This window comes from Panicum virgatum, chromosome 5N (genome assembly GCF_016808335.1).
Source record: "Panicum virgatum strain AP13 chromosome 5N, P.virgatum_v5, whole genome shotgun sequence".
Classification (NCBI taxonomy): domain Eukaryota; kingdom Viridiplantae; phylum Streptophyta; class Magnoliopsida; order Poales; family Poaceae; genus Panicum; species Panicum virgatum.
The window spans coordinates 49,025,866-49,044,934 of NC_053149.1; the positions used below are offsets into that span (position 1 = coordinate 49,025,866).

Consider the following 19,069-nt stretch of genomic DNA (forward strand, 5'->3'; position numbering starts at 1 on the left):
ATACACCAATGAATAAGATGTGTTCATTTTAGTCTTGACCATAATTTCAGCAACCTTTTCAAGCTCCACACATCCAAGAAAATCTTGAGTTCTTCTAGCACGACTTACAAAACTTCTCAGTTGAGTTGGCAAAAGAATAAGGTCACCAACATCAAGATCCATAGCATAAATTTGAGCAAGTCTCACAAGCTTATCCACATCAAAATTAGAGAAGGAGTTTCTTGGGTTAAGACAAGCTGTGCATACTAATAATTCTAAACTAACTTCACCAAATTGATGATTCATCTCGGACAAAATGGCATCTATGGCAGCAAGGAAAACCTCAACATGGTAGAAGTGCATGTTTGTTACCTTTTGCTTTCTGCATGCAGATATCCCTCTAGCATTTATTTTCTTATCCATATCTAGCACTTCAATCTCATTCTTATCACAAAATTCTTTCACTCTTTTGAATAATGGATCCCATCCATTATCCCTCATATCCTGCAACTGCTCTTTCACATCTATGATCAAATGCATTGCCTCAACAATGTCTTGGTCCTTCCTTTGCAAAGCACGTGACAGACAATCTGTGATGCTCAACAATTGTATCATTAAATGCATTATGAACACAAAATCAAAGCTATCCATTTTACCAATTAAACCAAATGCTCCCCCATTACTTGTTGGTTTAACAGAATCTTTCCTTACTATCTCAAGAATGTCTATGACAGCTTCCCACATCACCAAAATACGAAGTAAAGTTTTAAGATGTGAACCCCATCTAGTATCTCCGGGCCTTGCTAGACTACTTTCTTGGTTCAAACCTTTTCCAGTGTTGATCTCCCCACTCTCCAACTTCTCCAACAACACATCATGATGCTTTGCATCTTTTCAAATACAAGATGTACCTACAGTGTTAACTATTAGAGAAACATAGTTAAAGAAATCTGCAATGGCTGGAGTAGAAGTTGCAACAGTAACAACCACTAATTGCAATTGATGGGCAAAACAATGCACATAGAAAGCATAAGGATTTTCATCTCGAATCAATTTTTACACACCATTAAATTCGCCTCTCATATTGGAAGCTCCATCATATCCTTGCCCACGAAGCCTAGAGATTGGTAGCTTATGACTGTCAAGCATATTGACCAAACCTTCTTTCAATGCAGCAGTTGTACATCTCTCAACATGCTGAAGTCCAAGAAGCCTCTCCATCACCTTCCCTTCATCATTCACATACCTGCAAACCATATTTTATTTGTTCCATGTTAGTACAAGTGTACAAGTACAAGTAGAAGTAAAAGTCGAGATACAAAAATAGAGCTATTATTTACTAACCTCAGAATTACAGCCATCTGTTCTTTTATTGATACATCTCGGGACTCATCAATCAACACAGAGAATTTTTTATCTCCAATCTCATCCATAATTATTGACATGACTTCCTCTGCACATGCTTTTGTTATGTCCTTCTGTATATGATGAGATATCATTTTGCAATTTTTTGCACCTTTATCATATGCATCCTTGACAATCTCAACTTTGTCTTTGTACCAATCAACAATTTCTCTATATGTACCCTTGTTGTTGGAAGTAGAGGACTCATCGTGTCCACGAAAAGCCTCACCTTGCATTATGAGAAATCTTGCTACATCTATAGAAGAGTTCAAGCTAATCTCATATCTTTTCTCTTCCTCCTTGCTAATTCTCTGGATTTTTCTACCGACATTTGTTCTCTGGTTCATAAAGTCATCACACTTTAGCCTAGCATTGTTGTGAGTCTTGCAAGTAGAGTGTTGATTAAATGTGTCCTTAGCATTTTTCCAGTTAACATACCCATCCTTTGCAAAGACAGAGGTACCAAATTTTTCAGGCTTCCCCGGATCAAAGAAAAGATAACAATATAAGCAATAAGCTGCATCCTTCTTCTCACTATACTCTAGCCAATCAAGCTCATCAAACCAAGTTTTTTGAAATGATCTCCATTGACCAGTTTGCCATTTGCGAGGAAAGATAAAATTACGAGGTTGGGTTGGACCACTCAAAGCATATGCTCTTCTTACTTGGTCTCTAATTTCATGTGCATATTCTTCAATTGGTTTGCGATTTCCTGGATCACCAACAACATCGGATTGACTAAATTCCACTCTACGTATCTTTGGTTGATTTGTGCTATCATTAGTGCCTGGAGTTGCTGATGTACCAGTACCGCTTATACTGGGGAAATATGTGTGCAATGTTCTTTTAGACATTTTGAACAATCTCAATCTGTAATTTAAATCATAATCAAATTTTAAAATTAATTCTGTGTTCATACATCATGCTTGAAAGTTTAGAAAAATAAAGAAAAAGAAAAAGAAAATACCTCTGTCTGACTGTCTCTTTCTCTGGCTCGATGGGGATTGGGGAAATGGGGAACTGCGAGGCTGCCGGATGCCCAGATCAGCAGGCCGGCCACCGCCGCCCGCTGGTTCGCCAGACACCGGCTCGCCGGTCGCCGCCTGCTCCTGGTTCACCGGACGTCGACGCGCCTCCTCGCCGCACGCTCGCATCTCGCCCCTGCGGCCCTGCCGCCGGTCGCCTCACCAGTCGAGGCCCTCGGTCACCGCACGCCCAGCGCCCGCACCCACGCTGCTGCCGCCGGCCACCGGCGCCGCGCAAGCGCAACCCTAGGCCGCCCGCCGGCCGCCGCCGCCTCTTCATGCGAGAGTGTCGCGAATCACGCAGTCGCGCGGCGCCCAATCAGTGTGTCGGCGATGGAGGTGAGATTGTGAGAAACTACTGGGCCTCTGGTCTCTGGACTCAGTATGTTATTTATTTGCTATTGGGCTACTTGCCAAGTGATGGGCCTCTGAAATTAATGAAAAAAGGCATAGGAAAAAATAAACGCCCAGGTCGTCTTCAACCTCCGCCCAGAAGGCTTCTCGACGTTCCCAGCCCTTCCTTCCCTTCGTTAATGGCCGATTTTTTTTTTTTGGGGGGGGGGACTAAGGGAAGGCTCCAAAGGCGCTGCTAGGGTTGGGGGGCTCAAGCCCTGCCAGCCCAGCTGGCAAATCTGCCCCTGTGCGCAGGCTGGGCGCAACAGCTCCACCTCCACCTGGTCCTCCTCCACCTCCCGCGTGGGCTTCGAGCACGCCTCCTCCATCAGCTCGCGGGCCTTGCACTCCATCTCGTAGCTTGCCGATGACCTCGCCTCCGCCAGCTCATGCATCAGCTTTGTGTTCGCCTGCTGCAGGTGCTGTCAGTGAGCCCGCTCTGTGACGGACGGCGGCACAACTCGGCGACGGACGGCCGGTGGGCGCGGCCGCCCTGGGCGGCGGGGGTCTGTAGAGGGGGGCACAAGTGACGAGAGGTGTGCGGGAGGGAACCTATCGGCCGTAAACTGATCCAGGGAGAGAGATAAACGGTGGGCCCCACTAATCTAATCCAAATAAACACTCTTTAGAGGGAATAGTTTTTAAGGTGGGTTAGATTAGATGCATCTAACCCAATCTAATCCACCTGTTTGGATGCTTTTGGATTAGATGAGCTCCAATCTAACCCAATCTAACTCTAACTCATGATCCAAACAGGGCCATAAGAAAAACGAGCTTCTTGCTTAAGAATAATAGTACTTTTATATCAATCAATCATTTCCTGCACAAGCTGTAACATTGACATTCTTTGGCATGAATAAACATCAATGTAGCCATGCAAATAAAGAATATTTTCACGTCCCCATCCAATCCCTACTAAACACAAAAAATATAAAAACAATGGATACGAATTATTGATAATCATGCATTCAGCAACCGTCGTGGCACAGTGGTTACGCATGAAAAGATTATTCTGATGCAAAGCCAGGACGGCAAGGTCTGCACGCGAACCGGGATTAATTAGGGTGTGTTGGTGAAAAAAATTGGGTTTTGACACTGTAGCACATTTTGTTATTACTTGACAAATAATGTTCAATCATGGACTAATTAGGCTTAAAAAATTCATCTCGTGCTAATCAATTAGACTGTATAATTAGTTATTTTTTCAATTGCATTTAATATTTAATGCATGTGTCCGAAGATTCGATGTGACAAGTACTATATAATTTTTTTGAAAACTAAATTAACTACAGGAACACCTGTTTCCAACAAAAAATAAGGGTGAAAACCGGAGGAGAAATTAAAACGGGTCCCGTCTAATCCAAACACCTCTGATCGCCAGCATTATAATAATACTCCTATATTATTAGCAGCAGCCCTTCTCCAACGGAAAAAAAAAACACCACCCCATTAGCAGCAGCACTGCAGCAGGCAGCAGCCATGCTCCAGGGGGTTGAGCCGGGCCCACGCGTGAATCACACCACGCTGGAAGTGGGGCCTCCGAGGCGCATGTGCTGGGCTGGGGCTACGCTGGAGCGGGGCCCGCGCCGTATCTGCAGGAAAAGGAGCCGGGGGCGGGGTGCTGGGGAGTGGGGACACTGGGGCAGCGTGGAGCCGCCCGTCCCGTGCCGCGGCGGGGGAGCAGCGAACGGCTGCGATCGCGCGCGCGCCGCGCCCCGCCCGCGAGCCCCGTTCCCGTGGGGAGAGCCGACCGTTTGGGGCCGGGCCGGTGGCCGGTGGCCGGTGCTGTGCTCCTGTGCTGCCGCCGCCTGCCGGGGTAGTATTGGCAGTCCGGGTCGCCATGGGATCGACCCCCTTTTGCCGGCGCAGACGGATGGCTTTCTTCTTTTTTACAGGGTTTCATGGAAAGCTAAAGCATTTGCACCGATTTGCCTAGAGGAATATCGAAGAATCCTTCCTCATAATATTGCGATTCAAGTTTCGATATGATAAGTTTTTTTTCGATTACTGTGGATCACAATTGAATCCGAACTGCTCCAGTAGATAAGAGAACCAATATTGCTTAAATGGACTATGATACATCCATATTGCTTAAAACAAACTTATAAACAGATACCAAAATTTATTTTTGAGACACAAAGAAATTGTGAGAATGGGTTGAGCTAGCTTCATAAACTTAGCTAAACTTGATGTGACTAAAACCCAAATCAGCGAAAATTAAACTCTTGATGCACCATATGTGTCATACATAAAAACAGTAACAAAACATAGTTACACAGGAAGCTCTATGCATGTCTTTTGATCTAGTCACAACCAAAAGACAAAAAAAAAAAAGAAGAAGAGGAAGAGGAAAACGCAATTTCTTTTCGCAGAAGCAACAGCTAGGCCTCTTGTAACTGAAGAACTCCATCTGTCGCCGCCATACGCAGAAACATGCTACTGCCAACAGTAGCAAACTAGCAACAAGGAAATGAACAAAAACAAACACAATGAAAACTCTTGGGATACGGACAACAAAAACAAAAAGGCAGCAGCTGGCTCCTCGTCTCCTGCCGTTCATGCTCACTTCACCACACTTAACAAAAAAACTTAATGACCCAGTCACAGTCACAGTCACAGTCACAGTGACAGCCAGCATTAGCACAACAATTCACAGGCCCTGCAAGGCTGCAACAAAATAAAACAAAATAAAAAACAAATCTTAAAACACTGTTCCATAAGTACCCTCTCCCCCTCTTCTTCGTCTCGTCTCCCTTCCGCCGCTTCCGTTGTTCGCAGTGTGCTCCCCCTTCTCTCGGCCCGCCTCGCTGTTCCGCGCCCGCCGTCCCGGAGGCCCGAACCGCACACGGAACCCTAAACCCGCCCCCACTCGCGCGGGGGTTGCCCCCGACGCATGCGCGGCGGCGGCTCGTAGCCTAGCCTCGGCCGCCGGCGATCGCCGGAATTCGCGGGGCCCGCGCGGCGGCTGTTGCGAGCGACGGAGACGGCGCCGGTGCGGAGCGGTGGGAGATGGCGGCGGCGGGGAAGGGGTGGGCGGAGCGGGTGCGGCGCGGGGTGAGGACCGCATGGTTCATGGTGGCCATGGTGGCGTCGCTGCTCGTGGCGTCGGCGCCGGCGCTCGTGGCCGCGGGCGACGTGGCCGTCGCGCTCTGGATCGAGGTGCGCCTCGGATGCCTCCGCGGCCACGGCCTGCGGGGCCACCTCCAGCGGTACCGCTTCCGGAGCTCGCTCGCTGACATACCACTCGTCTCCGTCCTTCGATCCCTCATCATTACTTGTAAGTTGAAAGCCCTTCCACTTCCTTCTAGGCCCTCACTCATGCTTCAAAACGGGCAAGTGACAAGAATCTATTGGAACTTGTCGCTCGTTTGAGTTGGATTTCCTTTTTTGGCCTCCTCCTCCTCCCCATTGGGATTATTTGCTCTGATGATGTAGAGTCTGTTCAAGATTTTTAGAGTTATAAAAAATATTTGGGGTGGGGGGTAGGTATTGGCTTAAGATCTTTTGCATTCCTCTATGAGGATTTGGTGATCTGAAAGCTACATTCTTGCTACGTCTGTGCTTGTCTTCTTTTGCTTGGACGGAGCTTTCGGCGAAATCTGCAGTTATTAATCACAGAGTATAGCTGTTGCTTGCTTGCTTTTCTTGGGATGTAGTTAAACTAAGTCAGTTGTTTAGCTGGACTAGTTGTAAGAGATTGGGAAGCTCCGAGAACAGTTTGAAACGCGCTTTTCTACAAAGTTTCTCTATTCTCATTTGAGAGTAGAAGACTAACCATGTGTTCTGCTGATTCTTCAGGTGTATACCTTATGTCCGATACTTCTGGTCTCTCTCATGGTCCTTATCTTGGAACAACAACTTTCTGTTCCCTGGCTTCTCTGCTCATCTTGTTAATTAAGGCCTCAGTTTATTGTCCAGGGCAGGACATTGGGCCTGAGCTCTCACCGTCATTGCCGGATCAGAAGCTCAATCTCAAGAAGCTATGGGGAATGCCAGTGCTTTTTCTGTCTTCCTTGGTGTTTGCTCTTGGCCATGTTATCGTTGCTTACAGAACAAGCTGCAGGGCTCGACGGAAGCTTCTCATTCACCGCATTGACCCTGAATTGGTACGCCTGACTGTCATGCACTTATTCTTGTAAATAGCACTTCATGAATTGTGCAAACTAATCAGGGATAATTGTTTTGCACTTTGATGTATGATTGGGTAATTTACGAGTTCACCATTTTCTGCTCTTTTCAGATTTTAGCATACAAGAATGGCTTTTCTGGATGCTACAAGGTTCCGCGATCTCCTACACCATATGGTGCAAGGCTTTTCTCAAGGAGTGAAAGTGAGACAAAGAGGAAAACACTTGTCAATGATGACCGTGATTTGCCAATCAGTTTTCTTGCAGACAGTGATAGCATGTTCATTGCTTGCCAGGGGATCACTGTACATTACAAAATGTCTGATCCATCAACCTGCTTATCTTCGTCCCCTGACCCCTTTTCAGAAAGGGATACTCACCATGATGTAATTTCATCGAGCATTTCTCCTAGAAGACAGAGACATGAGAGCCCACCGTCTGCTTCCTCTAATACCCGCCGCCTTCTGAATAGGAGCTTTAGCCATCAATATCATCAAACTTCTCTATATGCGCCACTATTGGTAGAACCAGTGACATCTCCAACTTTGTCAGATGAGATCCCTCTTATGAGTCTTGATGATGGCAGTGGTGACATATATTTGAATACTGTGGGATTTGACCTTGAGGCTGGAGGGCAGGGTAGATTTTCTGTAGTTTTAGTGCATGGATTTGGAGGAGGAGTATTCTCGTGGAGACATGTTTCTAATCTACTAGCTCGACAAGTGGGTTGCAATGTTTTGGCCTTTGATCGCCCAGGATGGGGATTAACATCTCGACCTCGCAGAAAGGACTGGGAAGATAAGAAGTTACCAAATCCATACGACTTAGAGTCTCAGGTGATCCTTCTCATCTACTCAAAATATTATGTTTCCCATCTTTTAGGAGAAAAGAACCTTAATGCAAGTCTAGTTACTGCAGCTGGTGTTTGCTCCTACAATTCAATTTTATCATCTATATTTTTTGACTCCCTAGTAAAATGTTTCTGAGACACTTACTTTATTAAGAGTAGTGTCTACCTTTGCTCTATGATATATCATATTTCTCTGCTAGAACTATTTTACTGTTGCGAGTATTATCATCTGAATGTCATTTGTAGTTTCCAACTTCAGTGATATCTATTTTGTTTGGATTTGTTCTTGTACTAATAGCTTGTAACGTTTCTTTATTAGAAAGACTACCATAGATTCCCTAGATTTAATTGAGGTCTAAAAAAATTTCCAATGTATTTTTGTATGATTATGTGCAGGTTGATCTTCTTATTTCATTTTGCTCAGAGATGGGATTGCGCTCTGTGGTTTTAGTTGGTCATGATGATGGGGGCTTGCTTGCCTTGAAAGCTGCCGAGAAGCTGCGCACTTGTGGACATCATATAAAGGTAACTTGAATAACTTCCCTTTGGAGAAAATTAGCTTCTTGTTGTCTCATTTTATTTTGGATGGAAGCTAATACATCATGTAAGATTGTATTGAATGTTACTTGTTTGCTTTTGCAATTGCAGGTTGAGGTGAAGGGAGTTGTTCTTGTAGGTGTAAGCTTATCAAGAGAAGTCATTCCTGCATTCGCTCGTATACTCTTGCATACACCTCTGAGGAAAAAGCACATGGTCCGTCCTCTTCTGCGTACTGAAATAACTCAGGTGATCAATCGACGGGCATGGTATGATGCCACAAAGTTGACAACAGATGTTCTTAACCTGTACAAGGTAAGCATACCTTTTAATCTTGTCAAACCATTGATGTTCATTCATGCTTAATTTTGGGAAGTTTGTTTACAGATCTGATACAGATTATCGTCTGTTTATTGGACTACCATTATTTGCCCTGGGAAAGAAAAAAAAATCAAGTCTTCTTACATCTTACTATTCTAACAACTGATCTGTATCAATGGTCTTCCTGTTCTGTCCATGTGAACGGAGTACTATTGTAAATGCACATGTTCGGTCATTCTTTGAACTTTGAACTGTTGACTGACTTCGACTGCTTGTGCATTTAGGCTCCGCTATTTGTTGAGGGCTGGGATGAAGCACTCCATGAAGTGGGCCGTCTTTCGTTTTCTACGGTCCTATCATCTAAAAGGGCGACTGATTTACTAAAATCAGTGGAAGACCTCCCTGTTCTGGTGGTAGCAGGCTCTGAGGATGCTCTTGTTTCTGTGAAGTCAGCGCAAGCTATGGCTTCAAAACTTGTAAATTCTGTAAGTAACCCACTTCCTGACTTGCCTATTAGTCGAGCACAAGATTTTGCTATGGACTTACCTATTTGGTAATCCTAACAATTTACTTCATTCTACTTGCGCAGAGGATAGTAACAATATCGGGATGTGGACATTTGCCACATGAGGAGTGCCCCAAGGCATTACTCTCGGCGCTTTCTCCTTTCATTTCTAGATTGGCACCGTCAGAAGATTCATTGCAAAGACTCTAATGTTTACTTGATTCATTCACTCCCCCCCTTCCATCCCTTTCATTTCTTCCCTGTGCTTCTGTCCTCCACACTGAGTAGGCCCCTCTAGTTGGTGTGAGTTTGTGTGAGTCAATGTAGTGCGAAGTAGCGGAGCCTGACCCAAAATCTCAAGGGTTCCTAGAGCTCCACAGATTTCTTTTTTTTGTCACATGTAATGATTTGCCTGAATGATTTCAATCGAGCAAGTTGAATCTGTACAGCACATGCTTGCTGTGTTCCTGTCCTTGTCTGCTTGAAAGGGATGAGATAATTGAAGCCTTTTTCAGGGTAGCAAAACTAAACTGCACAGCACATGCCCTCATTGTTTTTGTGGCTTCTATCATGTGCCAGTGCCACTCCCTGATCCAGTAGGGAATGGATGCCAAACAGTTCTTTTGAATGAGCATGAGGACAAGTGGTGGAAGGTCAGAGACTCAGGTGCAGCAGCAAATAAATTTGAAGATCTTAAAATCTCAGGCGCCCCAGAGGCTTCAGGGCGCGTTTAGTTCCCCATCCAAAAATTTTTGGATGTCAAATCAGCACTTTGACCGGATGTCGGAAAGACTTTTCGGACACTAATTAAAAAACTAATTTCAGAACTCACTTGGAAACCACGAGACGAATCTTTTGAGGCCTTTGACCGCGTCATTAGCACATGTGGGTTACTGTAGCACTTATGGCTAATCATGCACTAATTAGGCTTAAAAGATTCGTCTCGTCATGTACATCCAAACTGTGTAATTAGTTTTGTTATTTAATTACATTTAGTGCTTCATATATGTGTTTAAAGGGGAGGTGAAAATTTTTGGGTGAAAATTTTTGGGAACTAAACGCGCCCTCACATGGCCTGTGCTAGGGTCCTCAGGGAGCCCCAGTGCTCTTTGATTGTGCCACCCACCCGGTGATTGGAAGTTGGAAGATTATTAATGAAACTTCACAATCGATTCCCGTGGCGCGATGAGAGGGGAGGGGTGCGTTTAGATATCGCAGAAGGTGATGAAATCGAAAACCATCACATGAAGACAACGCTCCGCCGGCCACGAACCAAACGGCCCACGGACCATCATCCTCCCCTCGCCTCTGCACGCCGCCGGAGCAGCAAATCCGTCGCCGCCGATCACCACCAGCTCCGGCACAAGCTTTGTCGAGAAGCATCGCACTCCCCCGCCGCCTCCACAGGCCCACCGGTTGTTCCTCCACGGCCTGCAGCCCGTGGCTCCCGCCGCCGCCGCCCTAGGGCTCTCAACAGCCGGGAAGCAACATCAACCCTAAACCCCCAAAGTCCCTAACCTGAAGACCCTAACCCGACTCTCGAGCGCAAGGAGGAGGAGAAGCTGGCCGAATTAAGGTAAATTTTTCTTCAGGCGTTGGATTCAGAAATTGTAGTCTAGGCGATGCATAGTAAATGGTTGCGATAAGATGCTTTAGATTGGTAGTTGGCTGTTTACACCCGAGGGATCGGTTTCCTGTTCATCAGATCAGAATTTGTAAGCACGGAACGTTATCAGCTCAGTTGACAGAACTGTGGACATCACAAGTTCATGTAGCATGGTCATGTACTCATGTTTAGGGATGAAAGTGGTCGGGGGAAAAATTGTTTTCTACTCGGGACGGTCGAACGGTAAACCGAAATTGGATATACGGGACATCGGAAGCGAAACAATTCGATCGAAATCATATTGGCAACAGTCGGGAACTGATAATTCAAATCGGAAAGACTCCACTCCAACACTATAATCATCAGAATAAAGGTTTGACTCGGCACTTGCATACATTTAAATTAGAGAAAAGTCTATATTGCCCCTAGATCTTTTCACCAAATTAAAAAAAACCTTAACTTCAAAACTAGACATCCTACGCCCCGAACTCTTGGAACCGTTTGAGTTACACCCCCCCCCCCCCCGCGCGGTTTTCATCACAACGAAGCGGTATTTCCTTTTTCTTTTCACCCTCTAACTTTCATATTAAGAAAAAAAAGTTAAATGGGTCTAAAAATTATAAAAATTTTTAAAGAGCTAGAGTGGGTGATAGGGAGACTATTTTAACTACTATTTTCAGTTGGAATGCAAAAAAAATTAAAATATAAATATTTGAATATGGGTAAAATTTAGGGTATCGAAACGTGCTCTAAATTTATCAAATTTGAAACTTAAGGTTAATTTTGAACTTATTTTATCATGTTAATTTTATTTCACTCATGTTCCACAGAAATTTTCAAAATTTTATTAAGATAATCAAATTTGGTGCAAATTTACCCTTTACGAACAAACTTAAAATATTGCTATTGAACATTAGTCAAATAAAATTAACATGATAAACTAAATTGAAAATAAACCTTAGATTTAAAATTTGGTAAATTTTGGAGCATGTTTTGGTACCCTAAAAATTCAATGAAAGTTAAATTTACCCATATTCAAAAAATTTTGCATTCCAACTAAAAATAGTTAAAATATTTTTCCTATCACCTAATTTTTTGGCCCATTTAACTATTTTGTCTTGCTATGAATGTTGGAGGGAGAAAAGAAAAAGGAAAAACCACTCCGCTGTGGTGGAAACCAGGGTGGTTTTGGTCCCGGGGGTAAATCAAACGGTTTCGAGAGTTCGGGGAGTAGGATATCCGGTTTTGAAGTTAGGGTGGGGGGGGGGGGAACTTGGCGACTATTTCAGGTGGGTCAAATGGGCTTTACTCTCTAAATTATTTGAGATAATATGTTCACACAAATTCACAAGCATATATATCACATATGAGATGAGAGGTGGATACATTTCCATGGATGACAATTTGATTGAGGCGTGCATGCGAAAAACAATTCCATTTGCTTTTAGATGTCCGACTAGCAAATGATCATAGATGATAACAATAATTAGCCAACTTTCCTGAGGAAAAATATTTAGCAAAGTAGAGAAAACAACTAGAACATAAAATAAAAAAGAAAGACGAAAAATCCAAGATTGAGCTGGGGCTTTTCTGATCCAGGCCTCCCTTGTCCAACCAACAAAAATGCTTTTGCCGGCGACTTCTCTAGCCCATCCAAGATGATAGTGGGCTACTAGCCCACCAAAGAATGAAATTCTGAAATACACCGTGCATATATCTTGAGGCTGAGAGACCAATAAAAAAAAAACTGAAACAGGAAGGAACGCGTTGATTTGACAAGGTAAGGGGTTCAAAATTCTTTATAGGTAATGTTGAGTCTGAGTTTGGGGGTTTTGATTGTCGGAGTATCTCATAAATTCACCACTCACGTATATTTGTCGGTTTCAGGGAAAGCTTGATCTCAAGGACAAAAAGAAAAAAAAAAGAATCATGTAAAACTGAACATAATCTGAAACAGGTCAACACTACTTACATTTTCTGGACCCCTACTCTTGAAATGAGAGAACTACAGACTACCGGACCCGCTAACTACAATTTCTTTTCCAAGCTGGACCAAAACTTCATGGTTATACTTTATTTACAAGGTGGGCATGCCGCCACATCCTCGCCAGTTCTTCAGTTGGAAGAACTTCATTGATGCCTTTAATCATTACTTTCCAATCGCCCAGCTTGTGAAACAAGGTCATATTTTCCTCTACTGTGAAATTACAAGTAGAGCACAGCTCGCTCACTTCTTGTCAGGTCTTGTTTGTGCAACATTTGGCACCCAGTCATCACTGACGAGAACAATATGATCACCATCTCTGATAAGCTCCACCTCATCAATCTCAGCACCCTCAACCGTCAGGACCTTGCTAGGCATGAAGCCGAACTTCTTTGCCCCTAGTTCGAGGAGCTCCTTCATCGACCGTGGTAGGAGCACGAGCTTCCCGGCAGTGTTCCCCTTCTCGGGGCAGCTAATTGTCACCCTGATGAGGGACTCGTGACGGCAACTGCTAGGACTACCTGTTGCTGCAAGGTCTCTCGACAGCAGACCAGTGTCCTGATGGGCGTGGGATGAAGAAATGACACCGAAAAGGGAGTTCTGGAAACTGACCCTCTTCCTGAGGAGCTTCTGTGGAACAACTTTTCTGCGTACTTCGGCATTTTCATGGTCCATGTTTAGCATCGAGGGCTCACTGTTGAACCTCCCTATCAGCATAGGTGCCACCCTGCTATTCGAGACATGGCGACTTGGTGCTACCCGTGATTTAGTCTTAAACAGGACCTGTATATCGTCGTGGCCTTGTTGTTCAGCTAGATCTCTTGGACTCCAGCCATTGTTGTCCTGCTTATCAATATCAGCTCCGTGTTCCCGCAAAAGTTCAACCATCTGAACATTTCCGTCGCAGACAGCACGGTGCAGTGGAGTTGTTCCATCTCTCGTTGATCTGTTTATGTCGCCACCATAACGGATAATGTCCTTAAGCAGTTCAGTGTTATTGTCCTCGACAGCGACACAAGCATACAAGGCCGTGTCTCCAGAAGATAGATCTGCACCGCTCTCAACTAGCAACTCTACTACTGCATCATGCTTTTCACACAAAGCCTCCCATAACGGCACTTTTCCTTCATAGTCTGTAATACAAGGGTTATAGGCATGTCAGTGAGAGGAAATGTTCAATCTACATGAACTTCAAGATATAACAGTAAATTCGCATACTAGTAAATTTAGTTTTCTATAGGTTGCCGACTGATAACAATTTCAGAGGAACCTTTTAAGTGGTATATTTGCTATGTTGTGGCCTATCTGTAGAAGATGGATAATTACAGTTTTATACATACCCCTAGCATTTGGATCAGCTCCATAGTCTAGAAGAAGCTTGACACATTGCTCATTTCCTTTGGAAGCAGCTATATGCTGTAAACAATGAAATGAACATTGTTAATTCCTTGATTAATAAAAATCTACAGATAAACACCTACTCGTTGATGAATATACAAACCAGTGCAGTGTGCCCATTATTATCTGATTCATTTGGATCTAAACCACGCTTCAGAAGTTGATGCAACAAAAGGTCATCCTCTCTTGTTACCGCAAAGCAGAGGGTGATTGGCAAATCCAAATGACCCCGTGCTAGCATGTTCTCAATCTCCTTCAGAACGCCCGCCATTACACTGCTGTCTTTTTGCTGTTTTAGCAACTGTACCCAAAACAAGGGAAAATAAGGAACAGTGAATCTCGTTAGATCAGATTCAAAACCTCTCATGGTATAATAGTATTGCAATACTTCTCAAAGTACATTCCCATTATTGTTGTTTTGATTACTCTCTGGAGTATGAAAGGGAAAACCAAGCCACAATAGTCAACAAGCTCATACATGGTATAGCGATTGTCTGATATTCAATTCCACATATTCTTAAGCAAAATAATACAGGCTCAATAATTGGCACTGATCTGAATGTTGATTTCCTGTCTTTTTTATCACCAAACTCTACAAGTAAAAAGAAAATCTAATATAACTCTAATATGCAACAATAAAGAAGATTACGAAGAATAATGTGGTTCCTGTACCTGAATAAGGTTGTTCATTATTACTGTTCCATCTCCAACATTGGATTGCACAATGCTGAGAAAGGCAGTGCGATTCATACGGAGGAGCTGGCATAAGGATTTTGTTCGAACTGTGAATAGTTGAGGCCTGTAGCAAAGAAGCCCAATTTCTCCAACGACATCTCCTGACTTGGCCACTCCAGCCACCTGCAATTACCAGCATACTAACCTTGAGAAAAATTTTGATACATAAATTCACTTCCACTTGAACATCAAAGCAACATAAGACTTGCCTGTTCTGCACCATTTTGTGACTCTATTAACTCCTGCAAAAGTGGCAAGCATGTTAGAATGATCATGTGATCTTGGTCTCAGTCCTAGTGAAATCACAACTACTACTTTTTCCAAATGTACTCTACTGGTATGTAACTAAATCAATTAGGAAATAAGACTTGTCAAAACAGTATTCTTACCGCACTACCAGAAACTAGAATGTAGAAGTCAGTGGGTGCTTCATTCTGCAGAATCACATCTTCCCTCGGTGGAAAATATTCAGCTTTCATCTCTGAAACCTATTCCACAGAATCACATAGAACAACAAGATCAGTGCATACTCAAGCAGTATAAAAATATTTTAAAAGGATAAAATAGCACGGAATTCCAGTAGCCTCACCAGTTGAAAAATAAGGTCGTTTGACACCCCTTCAAACAAGTAAACCTTTTGGACAAGATTAAAAAACAGATACTGAGAAATGCTGGATCTGATCGCCTTAGGCAGCGCATCAAGGGTCTCTTGTTGTTGAAGGCCTTCTGAATCTGTTCTGAACTTCAAGCTAAGATGTGAGATCATCTGATCTTGCAGTCGGGGCGGTAGCTGATTCCTTAGTGCAAAGCTGGTTGCTGCTTGAATTGTATCTCTCTTTAGACCAAAACATAAGAGAAAAATATCTATTAGACCCAGCTTTAATATGACTGTTAGATGTCGGTATCAACCGATAGTAGACAAAAAAGAACTCACATATTTTCGAGTACGGCTGGTGCCATGGACGACCAGATTAGTCATGTTTCCAATCAAATAGGCAGTCAATCCAAGGTTGAATAGCATGTAGAAAATGTTGAATATCATTTCCCTTGTGTTCTCCGCATGCAAATCACCATAACCCACAGTGGTGAGAGTAGTGATTGACCAATACATTGATGTTACATAGCGAATCCACAAGCTACGATGATGAAAATCCGGCATCGAATTGCCAATCCACGTATCACTTGGGTCAGGATACCTATCAGCAAGAAGATAGTAGAAGCATGCCGAACAGTGCACTGCAAAAAGTGTGACCTGCAAGACCAAAGATAAGTAGATATAGGATGTCAGGTCGTCAACAATAGTAGGATTTTTACAGGAGATTATCAAATGTTCTGATTACTTACACATACGAGCTTTGCACATCGAACCCAGAAGTAATTGAAGTGTCTATCCTTCTCCAATCTAGCAAGTAAGAAATAGATGAAAACATTAATTTTTCTCACTAACAAGACAAAAACATGGTATAATGACACTATCCGCATTGACAATTAGAGATAAAAGAAGAATTAGACTCCCATACAAGTATACCATCATTAACATACCTAGCAAAGAGAGAGCTGACCCTACGGAGACGCCACAGACGAAGCATGTTGAAAAATCCATACGACCTGAGGTTCGGAGGTAGTATCTTCCGAGCAAATTCTGTTGGGATGGTGGAGGCGACATCAAGAACAAACCAACTAGTAGTATACCGCCAAGCTATCCTCTTTGGATCATCTTCAAGCAAGTATGTCATTCTATCCAAGTAAGCTACAAAGAAGGTAAGAATGATGTCCACTGCGAAGAACGCATTCACAACATTGTCCGCTATAGCTAGACCGCCAGTTGGCTTCCGAATGAAGCCAAACTCAAATGGGGAAACCCATGCAGAGTAGACAACGAGAATTATGAGAAAAGTCTCCCAGGATCTGCATAGAATTAGCAACTGCATATCAGAATTGCTTCTTCCTTTGTTGTAACTAAACTGACTTATTTTTTACCAGCGAAATTATCCTTGTCACAGGGCAAATCAATGTAATATATTTGTCTGACATTATTGCAGAATTTATATAAGTTACTACTGTTTCTGCCAGTTAGAGTTGGTGCTACAATGACTATGATTACTACTGACTACTGCTACTTACAGTAGACCATCTTTTTTCGAACCAACTTGCAGTAGATCATTATATTTCGAAAAGGAGCTCTGAAGAAAAACTGATCAATCATACCACCAGAGGCAAATCAAAAGCTACCCTAGGAAGACACATGCATACCACCAGCCGTAACTAAAGAACTCGCTGGTTCCCGAACGATTCAAAAAGGTTTTCCACCCGAATCCCGTGACTGCACTTTTTTTACAACTAAAGAGGCGCAAAACGTGAGTACAAGAAATGCAGAGACATCACCATCGATACCATGCCTTTCTTGTCTGTGTTGTGAAGTAAAAAGAAAAATTAAAGCAGCAACCAACGACCTAAGCAGTCCCAAGTAAACAAAATTAGAGCAAGAGGGTTAGTACCATAAAAAGCAAAACATAAACTAATCGATTATTGACTTTCAAAAAACAAAAGCAATTATTCGGTCCAAGTCAAACCAATAAATCACTTTAAAAATCAGAATCAGTTTCTATTCAGGAAAATTAAGCACCCGAGATAATTGCCGACAAAAAAGGAACATAAATAAATGACTTCGAGGAATAATAAATAACAAAAGAATGGCCAAAATCAGGAAGCCACCCTTCTCCGTATATAAACCACTTGGAATTCTGCGTATGAAGAGAAAACCTGTCCGCTTTCTCCAATCAGACAGAATTACAAGACAAGCCACTCTCCTCGCCCACCATCGTGACCAATATCGAAGCTGCCACCTGCCAGAGCTAGCCGTCGGCGAGCCAGAAGCAAACAATGCGACAAAAAGCCAAACCCAGCGCGCGGCCGCAGACCGCCGCCGAGGGAAGGGGTGACGCGCGATGACATATAAAGCGCAGGACACGCTGCGCCGAGCTGCAAATTCGGAACTGGCAACGAAGAGGCGGGAAGCGGGCGGCGGACCTGTATCGGCGGTCGTAGGGCGAGACGATGAAGGGCCTGAGCTTGACGCGGCGGTTGCTCCGCGCGCCGAGCGACGGCAGGATGCCGCTGGAGATGCTGTAGTGGCTGCCGTCCCGCGACAGCTCCCGCTCCATCGCGGCGCCCGCGCCCCAGGGCGCGCACGCCGCCGGCACCCTGGAGGCCCCCCACCCCGCCATTGGCAGCCCCCGGCGGCGGCGCGATAAACCCTCCCCTGGGTTTTACGGTGGTGGTGAGGAGAGATGGGAGGGGAGGCGCGCGTGCCCGCACCCCCAAATCGCGCGATTCGATCGCGGATCGGGTCCCCTGGCCAGACCTTTTTTTTCTCCCTCGTGTCCTATCCTACCTGTTCTCGATCCTCGGGCGGTGGCCGTGGCCGTGGCGGTGGCGCCGCCGATGGAGATGAGGGGGGACAAGGGAGGGGAGGAGAGTTGGAGTCGGTTGGGCTTGGCAGCAGAGAGGGAGCTGGGTGCGAGAGCAAGCGCGCGCGCTCGGGGCAGTTTTAGGGAGAGCGGGTCGGCTCGGGGATGGATGGATGACGGGACACGGGAGGGGCGGGCTTTCCGGGACACGGATTTGGCCGTGACCCCCTGCCGCCCGCGCGCGCGCCCTTTCGGGCACCTGGGCGCCTGGCACGGGGGGAACCCGGCGTTTCCCGTGGGAGCGGCGCGGCTCGATGTGCCTCTGGGGCTCTGGGCGTGGCAGCGGCAGGAGGAGGCCAGAGCAGGGATACCACCAGTCAACCAGTGGTTTCGGCTCTGTTCGCTTTTCTTTTCCCGGCTTATTTCAGCTTGTTTTGGCTTATTTCTTCTCACATGGTATTATTAAATCAGCCAAAATCAGCCAGCTTTTAAATCAGCCGAACAGCCCCTTCGGCTGTGCGCGCCGGCCGTTTGGCAAGCAGCGGTCCAACCTTCTCATCAAAATCAAAAGGAGATAAAAAAAGAAGACCCTGGGTCCGACGTGTCACGTGAGTACCCCCGTTTGGAACCCGGTAAATCAGCAGACGCGATATCTATATTGCAATAAACCAGCAGCAATGCCTTTGCTTCAAATATAAATCACGTCGCACAATATGCCTCTTCATAAATTTAATGCCTCGATATATCGCGACAAAAGATGTTTTGGCAACATAAATACATAATCAACCAAGATTA

General features: G+C 44.6%; 3 protein-coding genes across 3 annotated transcripts; 1 reads left to right on the top strand and 2 right to left on the bottom strand.

Annotated features, from left to right (window-relative positions):
- Positions 1 to 944: 944 nt before the first annotated feature.
- On the bottom strand, positions 945 to 2,125 carry LOC120676059. The gene is made up of 2 exons (XM_039957277.1): positions 1,324 to 2,125; positions 945 to 1,225 (listed from the first exon to the last, which is right to left on the bottom strand). Exons 1-2 carry the CDS (start codon positions 1,728 to 1,730, stop codon positions 1,036 to 1,038), a joined length of 597 nt encoding a protein of 198 aa, XP_039813211.1. The 5' UTR covers positions 1,731 to 2,125; the 3' UTR covers positions 945 to 1,035.
- A 3,429-nt stretch (positions 2,126 to 5,554) lies between these two features.
- Positions 5,555 to 9,613, top strand: LOC120674149. Its single transcript, XM_039955284.1, has 7 exons — positions 5,555 to 6,078; positions 6,600 to 6,907; positions 7,042 to 7,764; positions 8,175 to 8,303; positions 8,427 to 8,630; positions 8,921 to 9,121; positions 9,226 to 9,613. Exons 1-7 carry the CDS (start codon positions 5,811 to 5,813, stop codon positions 9,349 to 9,351), a joined length of 1,959 nt encoding a protein of 652 aa, XP_039811218.1. The 5' UTR covers positions 5,555 to 5,810; the 3' UTR covers positions 9,352 to 9,613.
- A 3,043-nt stretch (positions 9,614 to 12,656) lies between these two features.
- LOC120674030 (potassium channel AKT1-like) lies at positions 12,657 to 18,404 on the bottom strand. The gene is made up of 11 exons (XM_039955089.1): positions 17,895 to 18,404; positions 16,407 to 16,772; positions 16,209 to 16,266; positions 15,799 to 16,116; positions 15,454 to 15,699; positions 15,254 to 15,352; positions 15,074 to 15,106; positions 14,802 to 14,987; positions 14,233 to 14,430; positions 14,072 to 14,147; positions 12,657 to 13,864 (listed from the first exon to the last, which is right to left on the bottom strand). Exons 1-11 carry the CDS (start codon positions 18,089 to 18,091, stop codon positions 12,975 to 12,977), a joined length of 2,667 nt encoding a protein of 888 aa, XP_039811023.1. The 5' UTR covers positions 18,092 to 18,404; the 3' UTR covers positions 12,657 to 12,974.
- Between the last annotated feature and the right edge of the window lie 665 nt (positions 18,405 to 19,069).

What these genes read in the sequence shown, in the direction of transcription:
- LOC120676059 (XM_039957277.1), bottom strand. Translation starts at nt 1,730, where the DNA reads ATGAACCAGAGAACAAATGTCGGTAGAAAAATCCAGAGAATTAGCAAG. An exon ending in CAGATGGCTGTAATTCTGAG is followed by an intron (nt 1,226 to 1,323) that starts GTTAGTAAATAA and finishes TATGGTTTGCAG; the next exon opens with GTATGTGAATGATGAAGGGA.
- LOC120674149 (XM_039955284.1), top strand. Translation starts at nt 5,811, where the DNA reads ATGGCGGCGGCGGGGAAGGGGTGGGCGGAGCGGGTGCGGCGCGGGGTG. An exon ending in CTTGTGGACATCATATAAAG is followed by an intron (nt 8,304 to 8,426) that starts GTAACTTGAATA and finishes TTGCAATTGCAG; the next exon opens with GTTGAGGTGAAGGGAGTTGT. An exon ending in CTTCAAAACTTGTAAATTCT is followed by an intron (nt 9,122 to 9,225) that starts GTAAGTAACCCA and finishes CTACTTGCGCAG; the next exon opens with AGGATAGTAACAATATCGGG.
- LOC120674030 (XM_039955089.1), bottom strand. Translation starts at nt 18,091, where the DNA reads ATGGCGGGGTGGGGGGCCTCCAGGGTGCCGGCGGCGTGCGCGCCCTGG. An exon ending in GTCAGCTCTCTCTTTGCTAG is followed by an intron (nt 16,267 to 16,406) that starts GTATGTTAATGA and finishes CTTACTTGCTAG; the next exon opens with ATTGGAGAAGGATAGACACT. An exon ending in CACAAAATGGTGCAGAACAG is followed by an intron (nt 14,988 to 15,073) that starts GCAAGTCTTATG and finishes TGGTAATTGCAG; the next exon opens with GTGGCTGGAGTGGCCAAGTC.